Source organism: Dromaius novaehollandiae, chromosome 15, assembly GCF_036370855.1.
Source record: "Dromaius novaehollandiae isolate bDroNov1 chromosome 15, bDroNov1.hap1, whole genome shotgun sequence".
Classification (NCBI taxonomy): domain Eukaryota; kingdom Metazoa; phylum Chordata; class Aves; order Casuariiformes; family Dromaiidae; genus Dromaius; species Dromaius novaehollandiae.
Genome location: NC_088112.1, coordinates 23,020,896 through 23,044,591, shown reverse-complemented (window position 1 = coordinate 23,044,591; position 23,696 = coordinate 23,020,896). Strand labels below are relative to the sequence as shown.

At 41.4% G+C, this 23,696-nt stretch overlaps 1 protein-coding gene across 5 annotated transcripts in view; it reads right to left on the bottom strand.

Annotated features, from left to right (window-relative positions):
* Positions 1–22,174, bottom strand: part of TCERG1 (transcription elongation regulator 1) — a 37,070-nt gene extending 14,896 nt beyond the window's left edge. Inside the window, exons 1-12 of one of the 5 annotated variants that reach the window (XM_064521199.1) lie at positions 22,011–22,174; positions 20,701–20,926; positions 16,653–16,805; positions 16,155–16,422; positions 13,177–13,419; positions 9,216–9,278; positions 7,646–7,846; positions 5,685–5,800; positions 4,433–4,521; positions 2,201–2,361; positions 1,290–1,356; positions 73–208 (exon numbers count right to left, since the gene is read on the bottom strand). In XM_064521199.1, coding sequence (XP_064377269.1) covers positions 73–208; positions 1,290–1,356; positions 2,201–2,361; positions 4,433–4,521; positions 5,685–5,800; positions 7,646–7,846; positions 9,216–9,278; positions 13,177–13,419; positions 16,155–16,422; positions 16,653–16,805; positions 20,701–20,926; positions 22,011–22,105 — 1,818 coding nt within the window. In that variant the 5' untranslated portion in view covers positions 22,106–22,174. Of the gene's footprint in view, positions 1–72; positions 209–1,289; positions 1,357–2,200; positions 2,362–4,432; positions 4,522–5,684; positions 5,801–7,645; positions 7,847–9,215; positions 9,279–13,176; positions 13,420–16,154; positions 16,423–16,652; positions 16,806–20,700; positions 20,927–21,479; positions 21,572–22,010 lie in introns of those variants that run through there. The other 4 variants (XM_026118228.2, XM_064521200.1, XM_064521202.1 and 1 more) reach the window with 4 other exon arrangements.
* Between the last annotated feature and the right edge of the window lie 1,522 nt (positions 22,175–23,696).

Below are 23,696 nucleotides of genomic sequence, written 5' to 3'. Positions count from 1 at the left end.
CTCTCTCTCTCTCTCTCTCTCTCACACACACACACACACACACACACACATACACACACTTCTTTCTCTGACCCCTCTTTCTAGAAGCATGTCCTTGAACTGTTTCATCCGAGCCTCCAGAGGGACAATGGCTCTCTCTCGAGCAGCTTTAATTTCAGCTTCCATAGCAGCCTCCTTCTCTGAATCAATATCTTTGTTATCATCTTTCCTGGAAAAAAATTAAACATACAGTATAACTTGAGAAGCCATACGTCCACCCTGCAGGTTAGAAACTGAACTACATCAGAACAGAATGGTGTATTAGATTCATTCAAAAGTGAAGGCTTACAAGTCATGAAAACTGTTTCTTGCATAGGAGTGTTTTCAAACTGAAACAGCTCAAAAAGCTATTAAAAGTATTCTTAATAACTTCAGTGCCAACAAATGAGTCAAAAAGCCTAACACCATTTGTATTCAAAGATCTTGTCAGATATACAATGGATTATACATTCCTTGCACCTATTGTCTTATCTCCTGTTTAAAACCACAAGGCCCTGTTAAAAGGCCATGACTAAGAAGTTAGCTCAAATTGAGAACAATCATCACAGCAGGAAATACCAGAACACAACATATTTTTTCTATCAAAGCATTTCTGAAAAAAATGCACTGTTTCTTAATGTACATTTACTAAGAGCAAACATGCTTAGCCCCAAACAGAAACTCTCAAAGTCCTAATTGCAAGCAATTTAATAATCACACCTAAAGGTACACGGTAACAAACAAAATAGTGAATCTACTTTTTAAAAGAGTGGGTTTAAGTAACTCTCAGTGAAGTGATGCATATCACTTTCAATAGGCAACACATACCAAAAGAACTAAACAAAATTCCTAATCCTTTATAACAGAGTAAGCTCAAGCCTTTTACAGAATAACTGATATGAAAATCTAGATGGTTGAACTTTTTGCCAACAAAATCTTGTTGACAGAACTAAATAAACTACCAGCATCATAAGGATACTATTTAAGGTAAACCACATGCAAAACATTCCTTGAGGTGAACAGATAACTTCTGCTACTTATTTCAATTTCTAATGATTTCCAAAGGTGATGCTATTTCTTCTATATATGAATTTCAATCCTCTCAAAGGAATATAAAATACTTCAGCTGCTAATGTAAAATAGCAAAAAGGTGACAAATGCATTCACCAGTCTTGTTCCTGTTATTACCCTGCTGAACACAACAGCATAGGCACTGCTCCAATGAAAATTTAGTTTTCACAGACCACTTAGTATTGAAAAAGCAAACTTACTTGCGCTTTTTAATTTTAATAGGCTCATCTTCATTTGCTTCTTCTGTAGATTCATGCTCTTCTCTAACTGTAAAATACATTTCATTAGTATTTCAGATTTTAGCCTTATGACAAGCTTGTAACTTACATCTGAAGCCTCTTGCAAAAACTGAGGACAGACAACTTGCAGTATTAATGCATTCTGACGAAGGATGACACATGTCCTTCAGTCACTTTCGGTCAGAATTTGGTGGCAGGACTAGTGGACTTGTAGCCAGCTTTGTATTTAAAATGACAAACACTGACCTCTTATTTCCAAGAAAAAGCTCCATTAGCCTAAACATCCTAATGAAGTACATCTGGATCTTCCAATTATCTACTTACGCTTTGCTCTCCTCCAGCTAACAAGCTCACATGTCGTCCTAGGATCATTTATTAGAAATCCTGTCAGAAAAAGGCCTCATTCTCAGCAGCCTCTTAAGAACAGCTGCCAAAAATAGAGATCATTTGAAACCGTATTCCAGTCGATGTTCTGTAAATTAAATCCTCTTCTGTAAGTGCCCATTCATACCTCATGATTAGATCCTTTCTGGCCCCAAAATATAATGCCTTGTGCTCATAAAACAGTCTCTTTTTCCTCTCAGTAAAAACTGTGGTTTTTTTAAGCCTATTGACATTTTTAAGTGCATATTATTCATTAAACTTTCGAGTTTCTACATTGTTCTAACAGTGTTTTTCCTAAGCAGTCTATAAATCTGCATTGTCACCATTTTTCTTAATGTAACCAAGCTAAATTCCAAAGCTACATATATTTTCAATATTGACTTGCAGTTTTCTCATGTTTTTAAATGTTACTAGTTTTAGAAATCAACATAAAATAGATGATAAATTACATTCAGATTTATTTAGGAAGGCAATAATATTGCTCTTACTAAATTTTTTTCCTTCTTCCATTCCTTTTTTGTGAGGAGGTTCTTGAATAATTTTGTCCACATCAGCTCTTCCAATTAGGTCATCTGGTCGGTCCCACATCGAAAGACGAGTGGTAGGGTTGTAGAAGAAAACACGCTCATCACCAGTCCACACCACACACCTAGAAATTTAACAGGCAGGCAGGAAATCTTGGTTAGTTTTGTCTTTATTCCTTTTCTTTACCTGTTACCACATGCGAAGACTGAAGTCAGTAAGAATAAGACAAAACATTTTAATATTGGGAACATAGACTTCTTTCATAAGTCACTGAATGTGCACCTACAGAGAGAAGAACTGTTAGCAGACATCATACAAAGACTACTGCAGCTTGGCAGAATTGAATATTCCATAAAGTCATGAACGGCTTCAACCTTCAATTGAAGCCTGAAATCAGCTTCTGCAACATGGATTGAAACAAATTGTTTCATGAGCTGCTGAATTACCAAAACCTGTGTTTTTCCTTTCTTTTTTTTTTTTTCCTCCTTAAATATATTGTGTATAGCATGTCTGCATGTTCACAGTATTCCCACCTCTCCTTTCTGAAATATCCCAGTCTTCCTTTCTGGATCCACGAATCATGGCCTGGAGGCATAAAAACTCAGTCTAAACCAGAAGTATAACAACTAGCCGCCCAGTAACATGCTGCCTGTTCAATTAGCACCAACATAAACAGTACAGAAGTCTTCACCACATGGAATTGGGGTGGGGGAAAGGAAATAGGGGAGGGAGGAGTGCACCGTAGTTTGTATGCTTTACTCGTAGTGACTATTTGCACAGAATGTGTCGATATGTATTTTTCCATCACATTTCAGTAAATTTGTTTTGTTGGGAGGGAGGGCTGACACAGACTTTTCCCTTGCTTGCACATCCTGGACACTGGAAAGTAATGTTCTATATATGCCAAGATAGAGTATTAGTTTACTTATAAACTAATAAGTAAACTGTTCCCCAATTCTAATATTTCTGATGTTACTCAGATTTTTTCCAAACAACAGAAAAATATATTTAAAAAACAAACTTTAAAATACTTTCATGTGAACACTGACTACAACAACCCTCCTGGATAAGAGAGAACATTCAATGGCAAGTACATTTTCATTGTGCAGCTGCTTTTTCAGAGAACTATGAACAGCAGTAGAGAGCAACATGTGAAATATTACAAAAGAAAATCCATGAAAACAAGAGGTTAGAGGAGTTTAGTGCCATAGAAGTTTGGTGGGGACAAACTGTCTATATTTAAATCGTATTTGGATTGACCATAAACCACAGTTTTTAATTTATGTAGAGAAGACACACTGCAACTCCATTTGAGAAAGGAATTGATTTTTTTTTCCTGACAAGATCACTTGCTATTGAATAAAAGCATTACAGTCATGGACAGATCCAGGTTGTGCTTAATGCACAACTACCAAGTATTTCTACTGTCCACAAGAAATACTGAATTATTGTTTTTCTCTGCTAGCAGCTTTCAAATGTGATTTTACAAATGCTTTTTTATCATGAGATGTGATAAAATTCTTCTCTAGAAAAATATTTGTTTTAGACACCTCAATTACATTTTCGGATAAAGTGTACCTGATCTCTTCAATCACCCCCCAAATATCTTGGTTAAACTGGATCAATGAAAACAAAACAGACCTGACTCTCTGCCCCTGCCCCACCCTTATCATTAAGATCTTTATCTTGGTCATCCCCTCCCACACACAAAGATTATTTACATACATTACATACATACAGTAACCTCCTCAAGACATTATACATCATGGGCTGTTTATGAGTAGCAATCCCGCAGGGGGGAAAAAAAAAAATTTATGGACCTATCCCTTTCCCAAGGCTTAGGGACAGAAGAAGTTCAAGATTTTTTTGGCCAGTATGTCATATCAGACCAGGAGAAATCAACAGCAGATGAAGGAGGCTGGGACACAGAATCAGTCTGACAACATATCTCACAGTACTGCAGTTAGTATGGGGTTGAAAGAGACTACGCAACACACACCACTCAACATCACAAGTACTAGTGCAATGCCAACAGTGTTGGCTGAAGGAATGCAACACAACTTATTTGGAACAGAAGTGTAACAAGAACAGGATACGCATATACTATCACTTTTTCTAACTATCAAAAGACTTTCCTTGTGGTGACATGAAATTATGTTTCAATACCTCAGGCCCTGGGGAAAATCATAACCTACCATGGGGTTCCTGGAATAGGAGTGGTTGCAACAGGTTTGGCTTTCTGAGCTGCTTTTTCTTCTTCAGTCATTTCTTCCTCTTTCGGTTCCTCAAGGAAAAAAAAAACAAGTTTCAGGATTCAGGCAATAAAAACTGGCCAATTTTTAGTTTATAATAAAGTAACAAATTTGCTTTAAACAAGCAAATGTATTTTAAAACAATGCTAATAAAGCAGCTCACAATTATACTTCATCCACACTTAAAAGAGCAGCACTGGAATTTCATCAGACAGTAATTTCTATTTAAAACTTCAATTCAGAAAACTTCCAAGTGTTTGCTTAATTTTGACTTCAACAGAACATTATTTAAATGCCTTCCTAGAGCTACATGAATCCTGTAATCAAAGCCTAAATGTAGGGATAATAGTGTAGTTTTTCCCACAATTTTTTCTTCTTATTCTAAAAATTCATGTACTTGAAAATAAGACATTGATGTATGCAATAACCTTTGTAACAGAAAAAAGCAAGCAAGATAACAAAAAAAATAGCAACTACCTCAAAAGTAAACACAGTAAAGTGGTAGTAAGAAGACCCAGCAACTGAATGCTGCATTTTTGCTTACTAATCTACATTGAAGTTCACAGAAAACAGCATAAAAATTATTTTCATTCAAACACTTTAGCATCTTCAAGAACTACGCTTTCTCAGCATGATAGAACAACTTATTAAAAAAAAAGGTTTCATTTGTTTACTGCGGTGTTAAGAGCTCAAAAATGTGCTGTAACACTGCAGATGTTTTCTAGGATACGTACTCCTAACAAACTAAACTTACCAGTTGTACCACATGGAGAAAGTGTAAGTGGTGTTTCAAAATTGTTCAAAATAAAGAAATTAAAAAATCTGTTTATTTTAGTATTTCAAACATTCAGGACAAGTTTAATTTCTTGCAACATGTTAAGGTTAGTGAGAGAACATTACATTTATGTAACTAGCTAACTATTCTTCTATGTTCTTATGAATTCCATAACTTAACTCACATATTCTGTATTTTTCTTTTAAAGATGATTTTTTCTTAAGTTAAAAAAAAGTAATAAAAATATATAAAAACTATGAGGCCAAAAAAGAAGACTTTCAAAGTCACCCCAGGAATTTAAGAACTCAAATTACTAACCATGGTCTCCTGTCAATATGCCTGGTCTACAGATGCATCCACACCTGTAGGATGTAGGATTCAAAATGGCGATACTGACTATTTGGTTGCAAGGTCTTTTACCTCCTTTATAAGTTCTTTTATAGGTTCTTCTTTTGGCTCTTCTTCTTCTGTCTCCATTGGTAAAGGCTCCTCCGTAGGTTCTTTAATCGGCTCTTTAATCTTCTCTTCCATTTTTTCTAAATAAAGAAATAATTTTCCTTAGCATTATGCCTGAAGTAATTCAAATGATTATTGAACCGTATCAGATTTGTTTTTAATCAGTATGATTTTACAAGCACAACTTTTCTTCCACCACCTTCCATCCTTCTTGGCTTTACACTGTCTGTTTATAAAGATCAGATTATCTCCTGTGGTAAGACTACTCAGTTTGGAAATGGAAATCTTGTAAGACAGCCTATTAAAGAGCTTGCTGAAGTGTATCAATAGGAAGAGCTGAAAAAACACTTAGAGTTTTAATACCTTTATTCTAATATCTAAAGGTTAATGATGTTAACCTAAGTTTCAATAAGAGATACTGGGGTTTTGGCAAGGAAATTAAAAATACTTTTTAAATGTATCATACAAAAGCGATGCTTAACTGGAAACGCATTCAATATATGTGAAAAAAGGGAAGATAAGATGCCTAGAGCGCTTCAACTATGTATCTAGCTGCTTTATGACATATGTACCACTGACAACAGCTCTTCCACATCACTGTGCCACAAGTTTCCTTTGACTTCAAATCGTCTTTTATAAATAACGTTTGTTAAAACTTATTGTCAGATAATCAACTGAACTGACATCTCTTTCTGGAAGCAAGTGTGTGAGTATAAAAAAGTCTAGGAGATGAATGCTTAGAAAACCATGTTCTTTGATTTGCACTAGATTAAGCTAAAAGTTTTTAAATCAGGTACCAAGAGATAAGAAAAAACTTAGAAGAATTAAATTAACTCAAGCAACACAAAAAAGTGGTTAATAAGTACAGCCAGGGTTAGATTCGTGTAAGGATTCCAAAACTCCTAAAAAAAATTTTCTAGAAATTAATTTGGGTGCAAAACTGAAGATCACCTTCAGATTTCAAACACTTTTGACAAAAAGTGAGAAAAAATTCATGGAGAATAAACTGAGGATTGCTCTGTACCCATTTTTTTTTAAAAAGATTTTATATAATGTATAAAAATACTTCTTTACTCAGCAAAATTGGTATTTCCTATCTTAGAGGCTATCACTTCAGCAAAAAGAAATCCTATTATTTAAATCAGAATTATTAGAAAGATGGGAATCCATCATTTAAAATAGCTAACTGTATACATGTTTTAAATATGTCTAAAGTAAGATTTCCTGTAATTGCTGCAAAATTCAGCAGACAACGAAAGGAAGAACTATTTGGGTCTGACTGGATTTGTTTTCCTAAAAGATTTTATAAACAGAATAAAACTCACAGGATTTTTGCCCCTTCACTGTCACTTCTGAAACAAGAACAATTTCCATTCAAAGTAATAATACCCATGGATATAACGTGGATTCAAATAAACAAGTCACAGAATATAACTTTGGGAAGGGTCAATTTACCTTTTCTCATATTCGAAAACTGTTATACACTTAGCTTTTCAAGATCTAAACTTTAAGATTTCAAAGGTCTTCATTCTTTCTTGGTTTACAGAGGTTATAAGAAGAATTGCATTTTTTCCCCACTTTCTATCTTTCTGCAACTGAGATCTTCTCAAGTATGTGAGTATAAGTATTTACTTTCTACTGGAGAGGAAACACATGCATTTATTTAAGTGGTACAGGTTTTGGAAGCAACTTTAGAACCAAATACACTTATCATATAGTGGGAAGCAAGCTGTAACTTTCAGACTCATAATCAACTCAAATGGATACTTATAATCACGATATCAAAATATGCTTAAGGGAGAAAAAGCATTAGAATAATTATTGTCCACATCTTCAAACACAACCCTTAATCATTTAAGTAATTTTACATAGCATATAGATGCGCTTAAAAAACCCCAAACAAACAAAACAAAAAACAAATGCACCTTTTTCTTTCAGTTCTTGGGGTTTTTCCCATGTTGACTCCAAAGTCCTATTGTTATAATAATAAGTCTTTCCATCTGCTGTTTTGTACTCTGTCCACTCAGAGACTGCTGTTGCTCCAGCCAATGTAGCAGGGGAAGCAGCAATAGCAACCTGAGGATGGATCATAGGTACAATGGGAGGGGCCATTCCTGGCAAGACACCTGTATAAACAAACAAACAACAGGAAACAAACAAACAGACAAAAATCCAGTAAGTGACAAGGAAGAACCTAAGAACCACAACCTACCACTTCAATGACTTCGTTCACAAATAATCAACTTGTGCAAATAAAGTTTGTTTTTAAAAGGAAATTGGAAAGGAATTCACTGTTACTAAATATCCCTCTCGTGTTTTACAATCAGTAGTGCCCGTATCACCAGGCAAATTATACAGCTTTTAATTTAGGAGTCATGTGTAATTCTGCACAGCACAAAGCTTGTTAGTTTTTAGACCTTTCTTTAATACTTCAAGATTTTAAGCATTATATTACAAAAAACAAAAAAAAAAAAGAAGAAAGATCTCTCTTAGTTCTCCATAGCAAATAATTATTTGAAAAACAATCTACTCCACTGTTTAATCACACTGCCATTTTAAAAAACAATCCTAATGCTCTTTAAAAAAAAAAGAAAAAGAAAAGAAAAAAAGAAACAACATTGGCTTGAAGTAGCCATACAATATAATATGGAGCAAAATTCCCCCCAAAATCTTAAAACCTGGCTTAAAAAAAAAGTTAACATTAATTCAGAGCCTGGGATAAAACTGATGGGAAATGAAATTATTTCAGTTTGTGTCATGTTTTTGTTTAGTAATGAAGACTGATTGCAAAAAACACATTTTATTTCTTGCCCTAAAGCAAAACAGTAAGTAAATATCCAAGGATAAAAAAAGCTAGAATGCTACATGATTATTTCCCTAGTCATCCCAACGAAATGGATATACTGAACATATTCTGAATGATAACTTCTAGAAAAACAAATTGGCTCTCCAATAAATAGGACTAGCATCACGAGATCACAATTTTGAGCTTTTAACATTTACATCAAAAAGTTTACCGTTTTAAATAAGCAAAGAAGTACACAATATGCATTGTAATAAAATTATTTCAGTAAATGGCTTTTTTTAAATGTACAATTTTAAAAATGAAAATTAATACTACGACACACATACACGCACACCAACATGCGAGCACAGTCATGTCACTATACATGTGGAAGTAGGAAAAACAAAAATCCACACACAAGAAAATCATAACTAAGAAGTATGGGCATGAGGAGGTTCACAGTTATTACAGAACTCAATGATTACAGAAAACTGTACTGGATTTTTTTTGTATTATATAAGCTAACACTAACAGTTAATTTGGAAAGTTATTTCCTGGCCAAATATGATATTTGCATTTATACTGGTTTTGAAAATAAAGTATATAGAGTCATTCATTTGGGGAAGCAAATAAATAAATAAAAGAAACAACAACATTCACTACCATGCCAACTTACAGACAAAACGAACTAAGATGGTTTTGAAAATTACCGGTCTTGGTGGTAGCGACTGTCTTTACATACGGGCAGCTGACTATTTGCATCATTGCTACACCTGCAAAATGGATAAGCAAGCATGTTGGAAAGCTGCCATTGTACGTCAGCTACCACTGGGAGTCTGGATGTTACAGATTTCCTGCTACAATTTGGAATGCCACTTTCAAGGGGCAAAGAGAAAGCTCACTAGCAAGAAAATGTAAATATTTTTTGCTCCAACGTCATATGCCAGATCAAATATAAAACTAGTTTTAAGCTGCTGCAATAGTTTCTGCCTACATTAAACCAGCTGTTTAGTATTTATTGGGACAAAAAAAAAAAAAAAAAAAGAAAAAAAAGAAAGAAAAGGAAGAGATTGGAACGAAGGCTCAGGGGTTTAAGTTCATTCAAGGGGGAACTCAGCCCTCCTGTAGGGCAGTACCGCAGAAAAAGACTACAAACGGTGCTGTCTTCCACTGACAGCATCTGCTCAGACAGATCCATTAGAGCAGCAGCAGCAAAGAGAAACTAGCAGTCTTTGCTATTTTCAGTCTGCTGCTGCATTGAGAAAGTAGCCGTAGGAGTGGAAGGACAGATTTAAACTAGTCAGACTAGCAAGGAGTGGTGGGTGAAAGCCAAGTTCAACCCAGGGAAAAAGTTGAGGTGATGAGTGTCATTAAGGAAAGGCTAGAGGTGAAAGAAGGGAAAAAAATAAAAGCAAGCAATGAAGCTGCAAACAGAGGTACACAAAGCTGCACTCGGTCAGTGGCAGCAAACGTTTTCTTCATTTCTCACTACCTAGAATGCCACGAGCTGGAAATGCTCGAAAAGCAGCATAATTAGCCCTCAAAAAGGTAGCATCATGCACTGCTCTGCTCTCCAGCTCATTAAGAAACAACATCGAAAGGCCACAAAAGGGGAAGCATCTAATCCTCTTCAGTTAGATGAAAAATTCGGTAGGAAATTCGACAGCAGTAGGTAGGGGGAACATATTCCCCCAAACTTCATTTTAGGGGGTGGAAGAAAACTGTGGAATTTTTCTCTAAATTTGTCCTGTTTAAACACTTGGAAACACACATACTCCCCCTGCTAAATTATTTCAATTCCATCATCCAGGGTGGGAAATCCTCCAGCACGAAGTGAAATTAAACCCCTGTTTTTATAACCAAAGTAATTTCTATTTTTCTTCATTAGAAATCTAGTATGGCAAACATTAAAAATACTGCCAAATCATTAAAAAAAGTTTGTGAGAAGATAAAATTTTAATGTGCTTTACTAATAATTTTAATGAAAGAATGCAAAATTAGCTTTATAAAAGTGTATGAATCAAGACACAAAAGCATTGACTCAAACAGTGACTGTCTAAATTTGTTAGGGGTTTTCATGTCACATACTTGAAAATGAATGTGAAAATTCGTTTTGTTAAGGAAGTTACAGCATGTCTTAAAACTGGGTCAGTATAAATAATGCCATCTGCGGAATCACTGAAATCGGAGATACTGCAGCGCAGATAAGACTTTGCAAATACCCCCAAAAGTTGCTTCCTCTGCCAAGTTCATTTCCAAACATATAGCTAGCTTGTAAAATATGAATTAAGAGAAAGCAGACTTACTTTTTAAGATTTGAAATTACTAGGTATCACTAATCAACTCTTCCACCGCTCCGCCTTACTATAATATAATACACATTAATTTTGAAATCACTTGTCACTGGAATTCGTCAACTCTGCAACTTAAAAGTGATCTGGCTGACTTTATATGTATTGCTGAAAGCCCCAAGCACCTATAGACTAAAACTTAGTAGGCCTTTTTGAATTCACCTGTCATTCAAATGAAATCATTTTAATTAGATTTTTGTCACTTTAAAGCATTTTGAAGGTTTCCTTTTCCTTTATGGTGCTTGTAAACCATTACAATCAACTCAAGCCAAAGTTAGCTGAAAGGAAGAGACTGATTTTTATTCTGTACTCAAGGAAAATAACAAATTAGACTCATTAGAGAAAGCACGTTCTTTAATGCTTGGAGTCCTTCCTACGTATTATAGTTCAACCCTTAAAGGCTTAGCTTGGTATAAAAATGGGAGAAGAGGCCAGATCTAAGACTTGGTAGCAGGAAAGTTGTGAAAGAATCACGTTTTCAAAAATGAATTTAAGGAGAAGATAGATGTTCTTCCTGTGTCTTTCCTTCTATATTCCAGTACTCACTTTAGGAGAAATTTGGTATTTTTTTTGACTGAAAGCTTACAAAAAAACCCTGGTGTATGCATTTTTCACCAGCACTCGTCTCTTTACTGTTTTGATTATGCACATTTTACATGACAGTTCACACTTCAGTAGATGATTATATCCTTCAAAGGTGCATAAGATCCCTTCATGCTACACGGACCCTTTGCTGGTAAGGTCAGGAATTGCAGTTAAGAATATTCAGCTGTCCACCTTTTGAATATAACTATTTTTATTGTTCTCTCAAACCTCAAAAATACACAGATATCAGAATTTTCCCTGTATCATTTATCCATTTTCAGTACAGCCTCAAATACTATGCTCAGAATAATATCTTTTTTTTTGTCTTAAAGCAATGATTACTACACTGCGGCTTCCTTTTCAAGCAAATTACACATTAAAGTAATTACTGTTATTTTAAAATACCTGGTTAGTTTAAAAACTATCCAAAAGTCTCTCTCTCAACACAAACATTCTTTATTCCCCATATGGTTACAACCAATTAGTAAAACTAATATCCATTTTAACTACTTTGATGCTTATATATCTTTTATCAAAAAGGATAAGAAGTGGTCTAAAGAATTAGTTTTCATCCAATCGATTCAATGAAAGGTAAAGGCCTCCTTCACATGTACTGGATGTGTTGAAAGGACAGCAGGAAAGAAGTCATCTCTCTCAGCCAGTATGAAGAGGCAAAAACATATGAGAGTGTTGCTCGGAGCTACTTCTTTGTAATTCTTAATCAGAAACTATGTTGTATCTAATTACAACTGCAGTCTCAAATCTTTTTTTGCAATGGAAAATGCTCCTGGACACTGAAAAAAAATACTTTTATACTAGAAAAGGAATTGAACTGTATCCACGCAAACAAACATCGTGTTTAAGCACAGTGCCCCTAAGGACCTCTTCAGTGATTATAAACAGCAGCAGAGCCCAAAATTTTGCCAGCCTAGAACTACTTCCTTCCATATCTAAACAGTTTTGTTTTTTTTTTAATAAAAATTTAGGAAAATATGATTAACCCAGGCATCAAGGGGCTGCCATCTGTCTAAGATTTCTTCATAATGGCCTTTGCATCCCAAACCTGTAAGTTATATCCTAGCATCTTGAATGCCTTCGTTACTGTCCCCAGGTTAAACCTCAACTCTTTACATCATCATTCAGCACCATACTTGATAGTTGCAAAACAAGAGAACTGGAAACATCTGACATCATCAAGGGTAATGCACTTGAACGGTCATGTTTCCTGCTTGTAAATATATTTACTTCTAATTTCTTTTTGGGTAAAATTTCTGTCCTAGTAAATTCATGCATAGGACTGAAGGTCTAAATTCAATCGAGTAGTAAAAAAATTAAAACAATATTGCAATTGGTAAACTATAGTGCTGTAACATTCTCTTATGCTTATGGATTTTGTCCAGAAGCTCACTTTTTTTGTATAGGACGACAAGATAGACACATCTGATGAAATGAAGACGTTTGCAGTTCAGTAGTTACGTTCTTCCTATCACCCCCCAAAAAAGTTTTACATGTTCAATTGTAGCTATTTTCTACTATGTATATCCAAGAACTAAAAGTCAAAAAAGATCACGTTCATTGTTAATTAAAAAGTTTGTCTGCTAACCCTGAATTCTTTCAAAAAATATTCTAAGTGGAGAGGATTCAGGCAAGTTCCATACACAGTGGACACATGAGTGCAAACAAATTGACAACATGGACATGTAGTGGACAAGACAATTACAGTTCGCCAATTTACCTGGAAGTGGAATAGGCATGCCAGGAAGGGGGACACGAAATGGAGGTACCATTACTGGTGGAAAAGCAGGAATTGCTGCAGTTGGTTGAGGTACTGCATGAGGAACTGCAGGAGGCAATGTCTGTGGGACTGGCTGGGGTACAGTCTGCACAGGTGTAGCAGAAGGAGCAGAGGTTGAAACACTGACTGATGGTGTGGCAACTGAAACACCCGAACTCGGGGTCTGGTCTTGTGTGGTAGGTGCTGATAAAAAAACACAAAGAACACCTTGTATCTTAGATACTACAATATATTTGCTGCAAACATACTGGCTCTCTGTTTCCCAACAGATGTCATATAAGCAGGTATGCTTAGATATAATCGACAGGAAACTCTTGGACAGAAAAACCCTTCACCTTCTCTGTAACATTAAATGTTTACAAAGAAAGCTGATTTCAATTTTTACCTTGTGCCGTTCTTTGTACCTAGCAAGCCTCTTTAGCAGTTGCAAGAGTATACTAAAGGACAAATATTGCCTGTTCAGCAAATAAATAAAATTCTACTCTGTATCCCTGTTCAGAAAAGTAGAAAGGGAACATTTCAGAGAGCTTCAAATGGAAAAAAAAATAATTTATGTTTAATGAATAAAGGCTCTGTTTTTTAACAAGCATAATGACAGCAACATGTGCATGACAATAGGCTATCTGGAACTATGCTTATGAAGCTGTGATCCAAGAATGGAAAATGTCAATAAAAATATCTGTAAAATTAAGCAAGGAAAAAGAAAGTGCTTTTGTTTAGAAGCTGCAAGAACTTTATTGGTCTTCAGTGCCTCCCAGTGGGAAAATATAATATTAACATTCAAACCATTAACCCTTGCAGCATGATTGAAATCTGCTTTTAACTGGGACTAGGGCTGCATATCAAAGGACTGGAAAATAGTAATTAGAGACCTGACTGATTAAATGTATTGGCCAGCTTTGCAAATTTACACTGTTTGGTGGAAGGGAGGAGGAACTGTTGTAAAAAAAGCAAGTTAAGTTTCAAGAAAGAACTTATGAGCATATTATACACTGGCATACTGTGTGTTTTCTTCAGTATTTAATGATGACCAGCTGTATTCCCATTAAGATACTGATATTAAGGAATTTACATAAAGATTTTTGATGTGCTGTTATTGTTCTAGGAGAGGTAAAATGCTTATCACTGTCTAAAATTCAGGGAAACAGAGTCAGGCAGTCAGTATGTGATTTGTTTTAAGGCCTAAATCAAATCAGTATCAGACAAGATTGAAGCTCAGCCAGAAGCCCCAGTCTTTTACTAGGTGAGTCCGAGTGCTGTAGAATTATTTTAAATGATAAAATTTTATCACTTTGGCACAGACACCAACAGTAACAGTTCTTGAAAGCAAAGAAAGTTTAGCAGGTAGAACAGGTAGAAGTGAAATAGCTTCAGCATTTGATATCAGAAAATTTTGTGTTTCAGAGAAGACTTAGAGAGTGATATTCAAAAGTAGGATCAACTATAGTGAATCTCAGACATCTGCATCAGACCAGAACCTAACATTCATCTGCTACTTGCTTGTTGTTACTTTGCAAAATAGTTACAGTCTCTGGGTGATGATACTACACCATACTTCAGTGAAGCAGCTGAACACAATATTCAGTTATTTTCCAAATTAAGAGCCCTAAAATGCTTTGAGCAATGCAAGTTATCTGTTACAGTTACACTCTAAGGATCTGCCCTCCCTGCAGTGTTTACTCAAGATATAACTTGAGGATTACCTGAATTTGACTCCCTTCCATACCCAGATCTCTAGAGTTTGGGTTAAATGGTAAATTAAGCTTGAGTTGGCTCACCTAATAAAGGAAGAAGGTAAAATAATTCAAGGGGATGCAAATGTACGCTACCGCTGGAGTTAGCGCAGTTCAGTGGCTGCTAACCTTCTGCATACCCTTTGGTCTGACTCACTGTCACATTCTTGCCAGTACAATTACAATAATCAAAAGTATCAAACAGTGGGATTCCTGACCAGCATAAATTTTGTGTCTTCAGAAACTGTTCTTTAACAAGTTTGCCTCACTTGTCCATGCTAGGTGACTTTACTCATTGTTTGCTGGTGACACTCATGTGAAAACAGATCTATACTACATAAAACACAGCTCCATATAGATGCCCTGCACCTTGTTAGCATACATATGCCAACCTAAGTATGACATACATTATACTCTTTGTATGTATAAATTATACATAAACCTGTATTATGTGCATGCTGCATAAATGCAGTCTCCTGTCCTCTTGAGGCTTCTGCTGGAAGACCCTTAAAAGCATAGGCTCAGCCCATGTAAACAGCAGTAATCTTCAGGCTATTATTCAAAGGTCGTCAGGGAACAAGAAGGGTTCTAAGGACCTTCTCTTTCCTTTTTGTTTGTGCAGCTCTAGCAAATGGGAACTTACGGGGCTTAGTTGGCAGAATAATAAAAATTTAAAAATGACATATCAGAAGGAACTCTACTGTACAATCAACCAATTCTGTGCAGCCCAGGAGCAGCAACAACAGATCCATCCTCTTAAAGAAACAGATGCAATTCTGGAAACAAAGAGGAAATTGCTAAAACTATGACCCCTAACTCAATTTAATTTTAAGATATTGTTTTAAGAAGTTTAGCTTTAACTAAAGTCAAGGAAATGGATGCATAATAGCTTTGAGATGATGTGGTAACAGCAGAAAGAAAAAAAAATACAAAGACCTAAAGAAAAAGGGCTGCATAGTGACCTAATGACTTATCTTCTCAATCACAACATTACTCTCCTGAAGTAGCTCAGAGTAAAACAAAACAAAACAAAACGTTCTGGATTAAATACAGTACTTCAAACTTATACTCCACTTTATGTTGAAACAACTTCCTCCTGGATGTTAAGTTTTTGCTGCAGTAAATCCCCCAAAGCAGCATCTGTTCCTCACTCTCACAAAGCTTGAGAAACTCTCAGTTACTCACTGGAAATCGTCTGTGAAACTGAAGTGGCTGTGGTCGTGGTAGAGGTTGTGGAGGACTGAGTACTGGAGGATGTCGATGGAGATGCTGCAGACGCGGGACTACTGGTGGTTGGTGTGGAGGCACCTACTGCTTGGGCCTGAGCCTGGGCTTGCGCCTGGGCCTGGGCTTGTGCAGCTAGCATCGGTGTCAGCTCCGACTGCTGAATAACTTTGACCCCATCTGGCTTAGTCCACGCTGACTCACGCGTACGTGCATTATAGAAATAGACCTACAATTTAAAAATGTCACTGTCAACTCCTTATCTGGAGGGAGAGAATCTATAAACACTCATTCCCCCACTCTAAAAATAATCAAGTAATATTGACAAAAGGATGGACAAAAATGCAGGGTTTTACCACACACAGTCTGGAATCCTCATGTGCAAGGCTGTATATGGCAACATGTTAACAACAGTGGTAAACAGCCACTACACTTTGCTGTTTCTGGTAACAATCTTACCTTGCCATCAGGAGTTTTGTTTTCTACCCATATCTCTTCCGCTGGGGGCATTGTCGGTGTTCCTGGGGCAGTGACGGGCGGCATTCCTGGAGGGAACATCATACCTGGAGGTGGTGGCATGCTACCCATGGGAGGAGGCATAAATGGTGGTCTCTAAAGGCATATAATAATAACAATACTGTAATACAATTTTCAAGCAGAGTTTTCCTTTATTACAGCACCATAAGACAGTACAACCACCATAAGGTTAAATCTACCAGCCTTGAGAGCTTCTTTAATACCCTGATGTTACCAGCTCAGAGAATGCGCTCCCTGACAAGCCACCACCTATGGCAGAACAGCTGTAGTAAGCATTTCATACCTGAGGTGTTAACATAAATGCAAAGCATCAGCAAAGAAGTGGCACAAGAAGAAGTGGGGTGGGAGAAATAACTCCCTCCCTAAAATACAGAAAATATCCCAATGCAAGGAAGAGAAAGAATGGAAGAACTGTTCCTGAATAACTGCCACTCAGACATCCCTCGCTGTGAATCAAAGTGATTTCTTGCAGTACCACTGAACAATTACACTATGACCCTCCCAGCAAAAAAAGAAATTATAAGCAAGCATCCTATTTATTAGTACAGCATAGCAGTTGATTTCATTAAAATCTATTATACTTCTCGATTATCCATTAACTAAAGTTCTAACTAGTGCTAATTTAAAAAACATTAAAAATATCAAGTTACATTTTCATTACTGCATCATCAGAAGGAATCCAGAATTGCCCTGCACACCGCTGTTATACAAAGCCCTAACACCTGCTTTCTGATTAAAGGTACATTGAGTTCTTTTACTTTACTTGTTTATTCAGACTGTTCTGAAATCTGCTGTGTATAGTGGGTACAGTGAATATATCCCTAATAAAAAAAATCAGCTGTCAACAAAATCCACCAGGTTCTTCCAACTTATTCTGCACACACCCACAATTGCCCTAATTATCTCTGTCACTCCAGATTTAACTTAATTTATGATTCAAAAGATTACCACTTCACAAAGGCAATACCAAAACAGTTCACTAGTAAAGCTTGTAGCTCTACGCTCATAACTGACAGGCTTAAGAGTGAAACGCACACATGCAGCAAGACTAGGGCTCTGCTGAAGCTAGAATGTTTGCAGGAAATCCAATGTCACAGAAACTGGGTGGCTCAATGTGACATGCCGCGAACACTGACCCTGAGCTGCACCCATGCACTGAGGATTTGAGTCCTACCCTTGGTAGTTTTCAGTGCGTGCCATGTCCTTGGTTTCTGTCTGCACTTGCAAGGGCTTCTTTTGGAAGTCTCCCTGAGATCAAAATTTCTGCTGTAAAGAGTGATATTTTAAAGTGCTCTTTAAACTCACATACCAAATTTGATTTTAGTTAAATACTATTATAAAGGAACTCAAAAGTACATGGACAGAAATAAAAACAAACAGGAAAAGCCATTAAGGTAACTATCTACACCCTTTCATTCCTTTCTTGATGTTTCTTCTCTACAGCTCCTCCATCTGGCCACGAGATGATCTTTCCCTTTACTGCTCTACAATCTGGAAGAAGAATACAGAACAGCTCACTTTTTGCCTGATGTTACTGGTTTCAGGAAAAAACGGTTAGACCATTCAAGGGAAGTCCTAGGAGCAGAGGAGGGGATCACAGGTGTACATCAGGGAATGCAGAACACACTTCAGTTCTGCTCTAAGAACACCCTCTCCTGCTTCTCCATTTCTACAACACCTTTCAAATCATCTCTCCTATTATACCAAAATCAGGGTGAGACGCTAAAAACAAACATGTTCAGTGCAAAGCAGAGCACGATGCTGGAATGGTATGAAAAATTTAGACAAGCTTAGCACATGGATTCTGTGTACAGCAAAAAGTTGCAGGAGAAGACACGCTTACTGTACGACATGATAAGACAGTAATGATACAGAAGCGGAGAGCTGAAGCACATTTAAAATAGACATCAAACGCATACAATGAAGAAACATCAGCAGCTAGGCATGAGGCTTCAAATTAACTTCAGATTATTTTTGAAATGGCTCTGATGTCAGGAAGCAAGGGCCTATTCTCCCCTCTCAGGCCTAGTTCCACGGCATGTTCTGACACTCTCCATTGCTTCAGAGCTCTAAAGTTAACGCGTGGCCACATGAAAGTCAAATCCAAGCAACTGGCAAAATGGGATCAGAAGGCACCAAAAGGAAGGAACCATAGGTGGAAATAATTATAAATCGACTTAAACTGAGCATGAAACCATACCACAGAACAAGGTATTGAATCAAAGGAAAAGCTGACATTCAGTGAGGTGCGTGAGGCTATTTACATCCCTCAGACTTACTATTTCAGTCTTCAGTTCTGTAAGACTTTTGTTTGAGAACGTTTCAATAAAATGAACAGCTACTTCACACCTCCCTGAGCAGTCCAAGCTCTAACAATAGGCTTTATCTTTGAGTACACAGACAGCCCGAGCAGCCCACACAGGACTGGCAGGAAGACCTAGAAACACCATTGTATTTGCTGGGGAAACACGCACTAGTTTCTTCTTGAAACCTTGTGCTTGAGATGACTATAGCACACACAGAACGAGGCTATAGTTTGATGTTGGTTTATTTCAGGTGGAGTCTGGTTTAATCCTTGTTCCTGCTCTAGCGGCTTCTTTGCTTCTTCTCATACTGCTCCCTCCATTTTACATAAAACTCTGCAGAGCTGCATGGTCAGCCAATCTGATTAAGAGTAATGTGGGAAAAAAAAAGCTTCTATAGTTCTGCTGCCAAAAAACATATGCAAAGCAGGCCCTAAAATACTATGAAATAACCCATGTCAGCATGTTCTCTCTTCATCTTGCCAACACCCCTACCTTTTAAAAAAATGTCATAGACTAAAATTTTCACTGTTCCACCATAAATAGTGGATTTAAACCATTGTTTATGAAACATGTAGTATCATTTACCTATTTATAGGCCCACCTGAAGTTCCACACAGTAATTAAGTTGCCCTGACACACCTATAAAACACTATACAAATAAAATATTACTTATTCACAAATGTGTTTTAGCTTTTAAAATGTCAAAGTCTCTGAAAAGCGGGCAAAAGAACTTAAATGTACATCACCATGAGATCTACCTTATTTGAGCCCCAAAGGCTCATAACAGCATAATATTCCTGTAGATGCTAGGAAGAGTCCAAGTTAAAAAAAAAAAAAAAAAACAAAAAACATCAAACATGACATAAGATAAGGTGTTCTTTCTCTGAGAGCAAATTTATGTCAGCATATCACAAGGGCAACCTGCAGCTGACCAGTCAAACTCTAAGCCTACTCTCAGTTTTTTCAAACATTAAAGTTTTTTCCCAGTCTGTTGATAATTTTTGGTGGATTACTAAGGACAAAACCCTCAGAAGACAGTGCTGAAACAAAACATACTTGATCACTGATTATATACGTGCTTCTTTTCTCAGATTTACTACTGGCCCATCTAACCAATCCCTTGGTGATCAAAAATAACCACAAACTAACACAATGATTACAGGAGTGGTTCACGCTGGAACTCAAATGGGGTTCAGTTCAATGCCAGTCAGTTCAGCTCAGTTCTCTGTCAGTCTATGCTCGTTCATCATTACATCGCTATGGGGCTAAAGGCAGAACTAAGATTATCCTAGAAGATTGACATGTGCTTCATCTCCCTATCTTCTGGGGTTCAGAAGTCTGAGCGTAGCTGAATTACGCATCCCGGATGGCCACAGGGCACCAACGCAAACTCAGGTTTTGGCAAAGCCTCTGTTGATGAATTTGTCCTCACTAAGCGATTTGTCCAAAATTGCCTCAAGGAACTGTGCAGAAGTTGCTTGTACACACGTCACATGCATGCATTAGTTCTGAGATACCACACAACAGTCTTATGCTTTCACCATGCCCTACTGTTTTTTCACCCATTTTAACAGCGCTTGTCTTTTTATTTCTGTGCATGAAAACAAACAAGAAAAAACCTTAAGCCCAAACTCGACCAGCCGTAAGAACCACACGTTATTTACCTGTAAGTGCGGAGGCCCCATTGGTGGAGGAATCCCTCCCGGAGGTGGCATTGGAGGCATGTTCGGATCAAACGGAGGACGTCCAAAAGGGGGCCGAGGTGGCGGAGGAGGCCCTCGCATCATACCGAAAGGCGGAGGCGGTCGCATGAGAGGTGGTGGGCCTCTCATGACTGCATTTGGAGGGGGAGCTGGGCCACGAAATCTCAGTGCTTGCTGCTGAGCCATTCTGTGGATAAGGCCAAAAGGAAATAAAATTGGTTTTCACTGGCTGCTTGATTGTGGGATAGATCAGTTCTTACCAAAGGAAAAAAAAAAAGTGGGGGGGAAAAAAACTAGTAAGATGAAAAGGACATGGAAAAAGTCAAGCTTTAAGAAACAAGATTAAATGTGCGACTACTCTAATAGTTCAGTCCCCTTCAAAAATCAAATCTATCAGTCCTCAACTGTTAAATTTTGCTTGTTTCACTATGAAAATGAGTGACCTACATCCTAGACCAGGACGGGCAGGCATTGTGGAAGCACCCCTTGAACACGACCTGCAGCTCCTACCCCTATCCGCGTAAAGATGCTAGACCTCCTGAGCGACGGTTGTGATTTTAATTATTCTGTAACGGGAACGAGCATCTATCGAGGATGGGGACGGGGCTCCCTACATCCTCTCTGCGCGTGACCTGCGGCAGGATGCGCTCCGAGGGCTAACTAACGCGCTGAACCCGCTGTGCCACCCAGCCCGCTATACAGGTTGCTCGGTTAAGTGTAGATATAGAAAAAACGTTCACCTTTGGAACCAACAAACGCTCCTCGGCTGCTCTCAGGAAAACAATTTTGCCCACCATTTAGTGCCAGTGCAATACCAATGTTGGCATGATGACTCAAAATTGAAAAAAACAAAGGTTATCAGAAGGTGAGCGGCAACACACATGCACCTCGGGGCGCCGGGAGCTCCTGCGCCCGCAGGCCCGGGCGGCGCTGGCGCTGCGGCTGCGGCGGCCCCGCCGCCCGCCCGCGCCCCCCCGCTCCGCGCCCGGCCCCGCGGCCGCCCCGGCACCGCCGGCGCCGCCCGCCCGGGCCGCGCGGGGACAGAAAATGGAGGCGGCGAGGAGCAGGGCCCGCCCGGCCCGCGGCCCGCCCGCCTACGCGCCCGGCCCGGGGGCGCCGCCGCCGCCGCGCTCCGCCACACGGCGCCGCGGGGAGGCCGCGGCGGGCAGGGCCGGGCCGGGCCGAACCGGGCCAGGCCGGGCCGGGCCAAGCCGGGCCGGGCCGCGGCGCCCCCGGGAGCCACCCCTCCGCGGCGCGGCGCCGCGCGGTACCTGAGCTCGCTGCCGTACCGCTCCGCCGCCGCCGCCTCGCCCTCGCCGCCGCCGGCCCCCGCGCCACCACCGCCGCCGCCGCCGCGCTCCGCCATCGCCGCCTCACAGCGCCGCCGAGCCGCTGCCGCCGCACACGCCCCGCCCCGCCGCTCCCCATTGGCCAGCCCCCGCGCTCGTCAGCGCGCGCCGGGGCGGGCGCGCGCGCCCATTGGCCGTCGCGCCCGCCGACTTTGAAAGAGGGGAGCCAGGCGCGCCAGGATTGGCTGCGCCGAGGCATCCCGCGCCGCTTGCTGGGACGAATCACGTGAGGCGTGACCCGGCGAGCGGACCGGAACTGTGCTTACGTCAGACGGAACCGTCTCCATCCAATCAGAGGGCCGACCGAGCGGAGCCACGTGCACCAATCAAACCGCGCGGACGGCCGCGCGCCGCCCAATGAGGAAAGCCAAACCGGGAGCAGTCCGGCCAGTCACGTAGCGGGGGGCGGGCACGCGGGCACCAGCCAATGGAGGGCCACCGGGGTGGTGGCAGCCGGGCAGGAAACAAAGTTTCCACGCGGCAGCCAATGAGCGGGCGGGGGGGGGACTCGGCGGGGTCCTGCTGCGCCGCGCGCGGCCGCTGGGCGCCGCCGTCTCCGCGGGCCGGGCGCGCCGCCGCCTGGAGCCCCGCCCCCCGCCCCGCCCCTGCCCGCGTCACCGCCCCGCGCGGGACCCGGCGGCGGTGCCTGCCCGGAACAAGGGGACCCGCGTCCCGCCCCGGCCCCGCACCCTGCACCGGCCCCGCACCCCGCCCCGGCCCCGCACCCTGCACCGGCCTCGCACCCTGCACCGGCCCCGCGTCCCGCACCCTGCACCGGCCCCGCGTCCCGCCCCGGCCCCGCACCCTGCACCGGCCCCGCGTCCCGCACCCTGCCCTGGCCCCGCGTCCCGCCCCGGCCCCGCGTCCCGCACTCCGCCCCCGCACCCTGCACCGGCCCCGCACCCTGCACCGGCCCCGCGTCCCGCACCGGCCCCGTGTCCCGCACCGGCCCCGCACCCTGCACCGGCCCCGCGTCCCGCCCCGGCCCCGCACCCTGCCCCGGCCCCGCACCCTGCACCGGCCCCGCGTCCCGCCCCGGCCCCGCACCCCGCACCGGCCCCGCACCCTGCCCCGGCCCCGCGTCCCGCCCCGGCCCCGCACCCTGCCCCGGCCCCGCACCCTGCCCCGGCCCCGCACCCTGCCCCGGCCCCGCACCCTGCACCGACCCCGCACCCTGCACCGGCCCCGCACCCCGCCCCGGCCCCGCACCCTGCCCCGGCCCCGCGTCCCGCCCCGGCCCCGCACCCTGCCCCGGCCCCGCCCCGGCCCCGCACCCTGCCCCGGCCCCGCACCCCGCACCGACCCCGCACCCCGCCCCGGCCCCGCACCCGCTCTGCAGCGGCCTTGCACCCCGCAGCACCCCTGCCCCGGCCCCGCATTGCCCCCGCCCCGGCTTTGCACCGGCCCGGCACCGCGGCAGCGCCCGGGGCAGCGGGAGCGGGGAGCCCCCTCGTCGCGGTCCCCGCCGGGAAGGGCCCCGGGACCGCCGTGCAGGACGCGGCGCCCCGCTGGCGCTGGCAGTGGCCCGGCCGGAGCGCGTGGGGCCGGCGCCCGGGGCTGCCGCTCGCGGGGGCGGTGGGACGGGCGGAGCTGGGGGCCGAAGGTGCC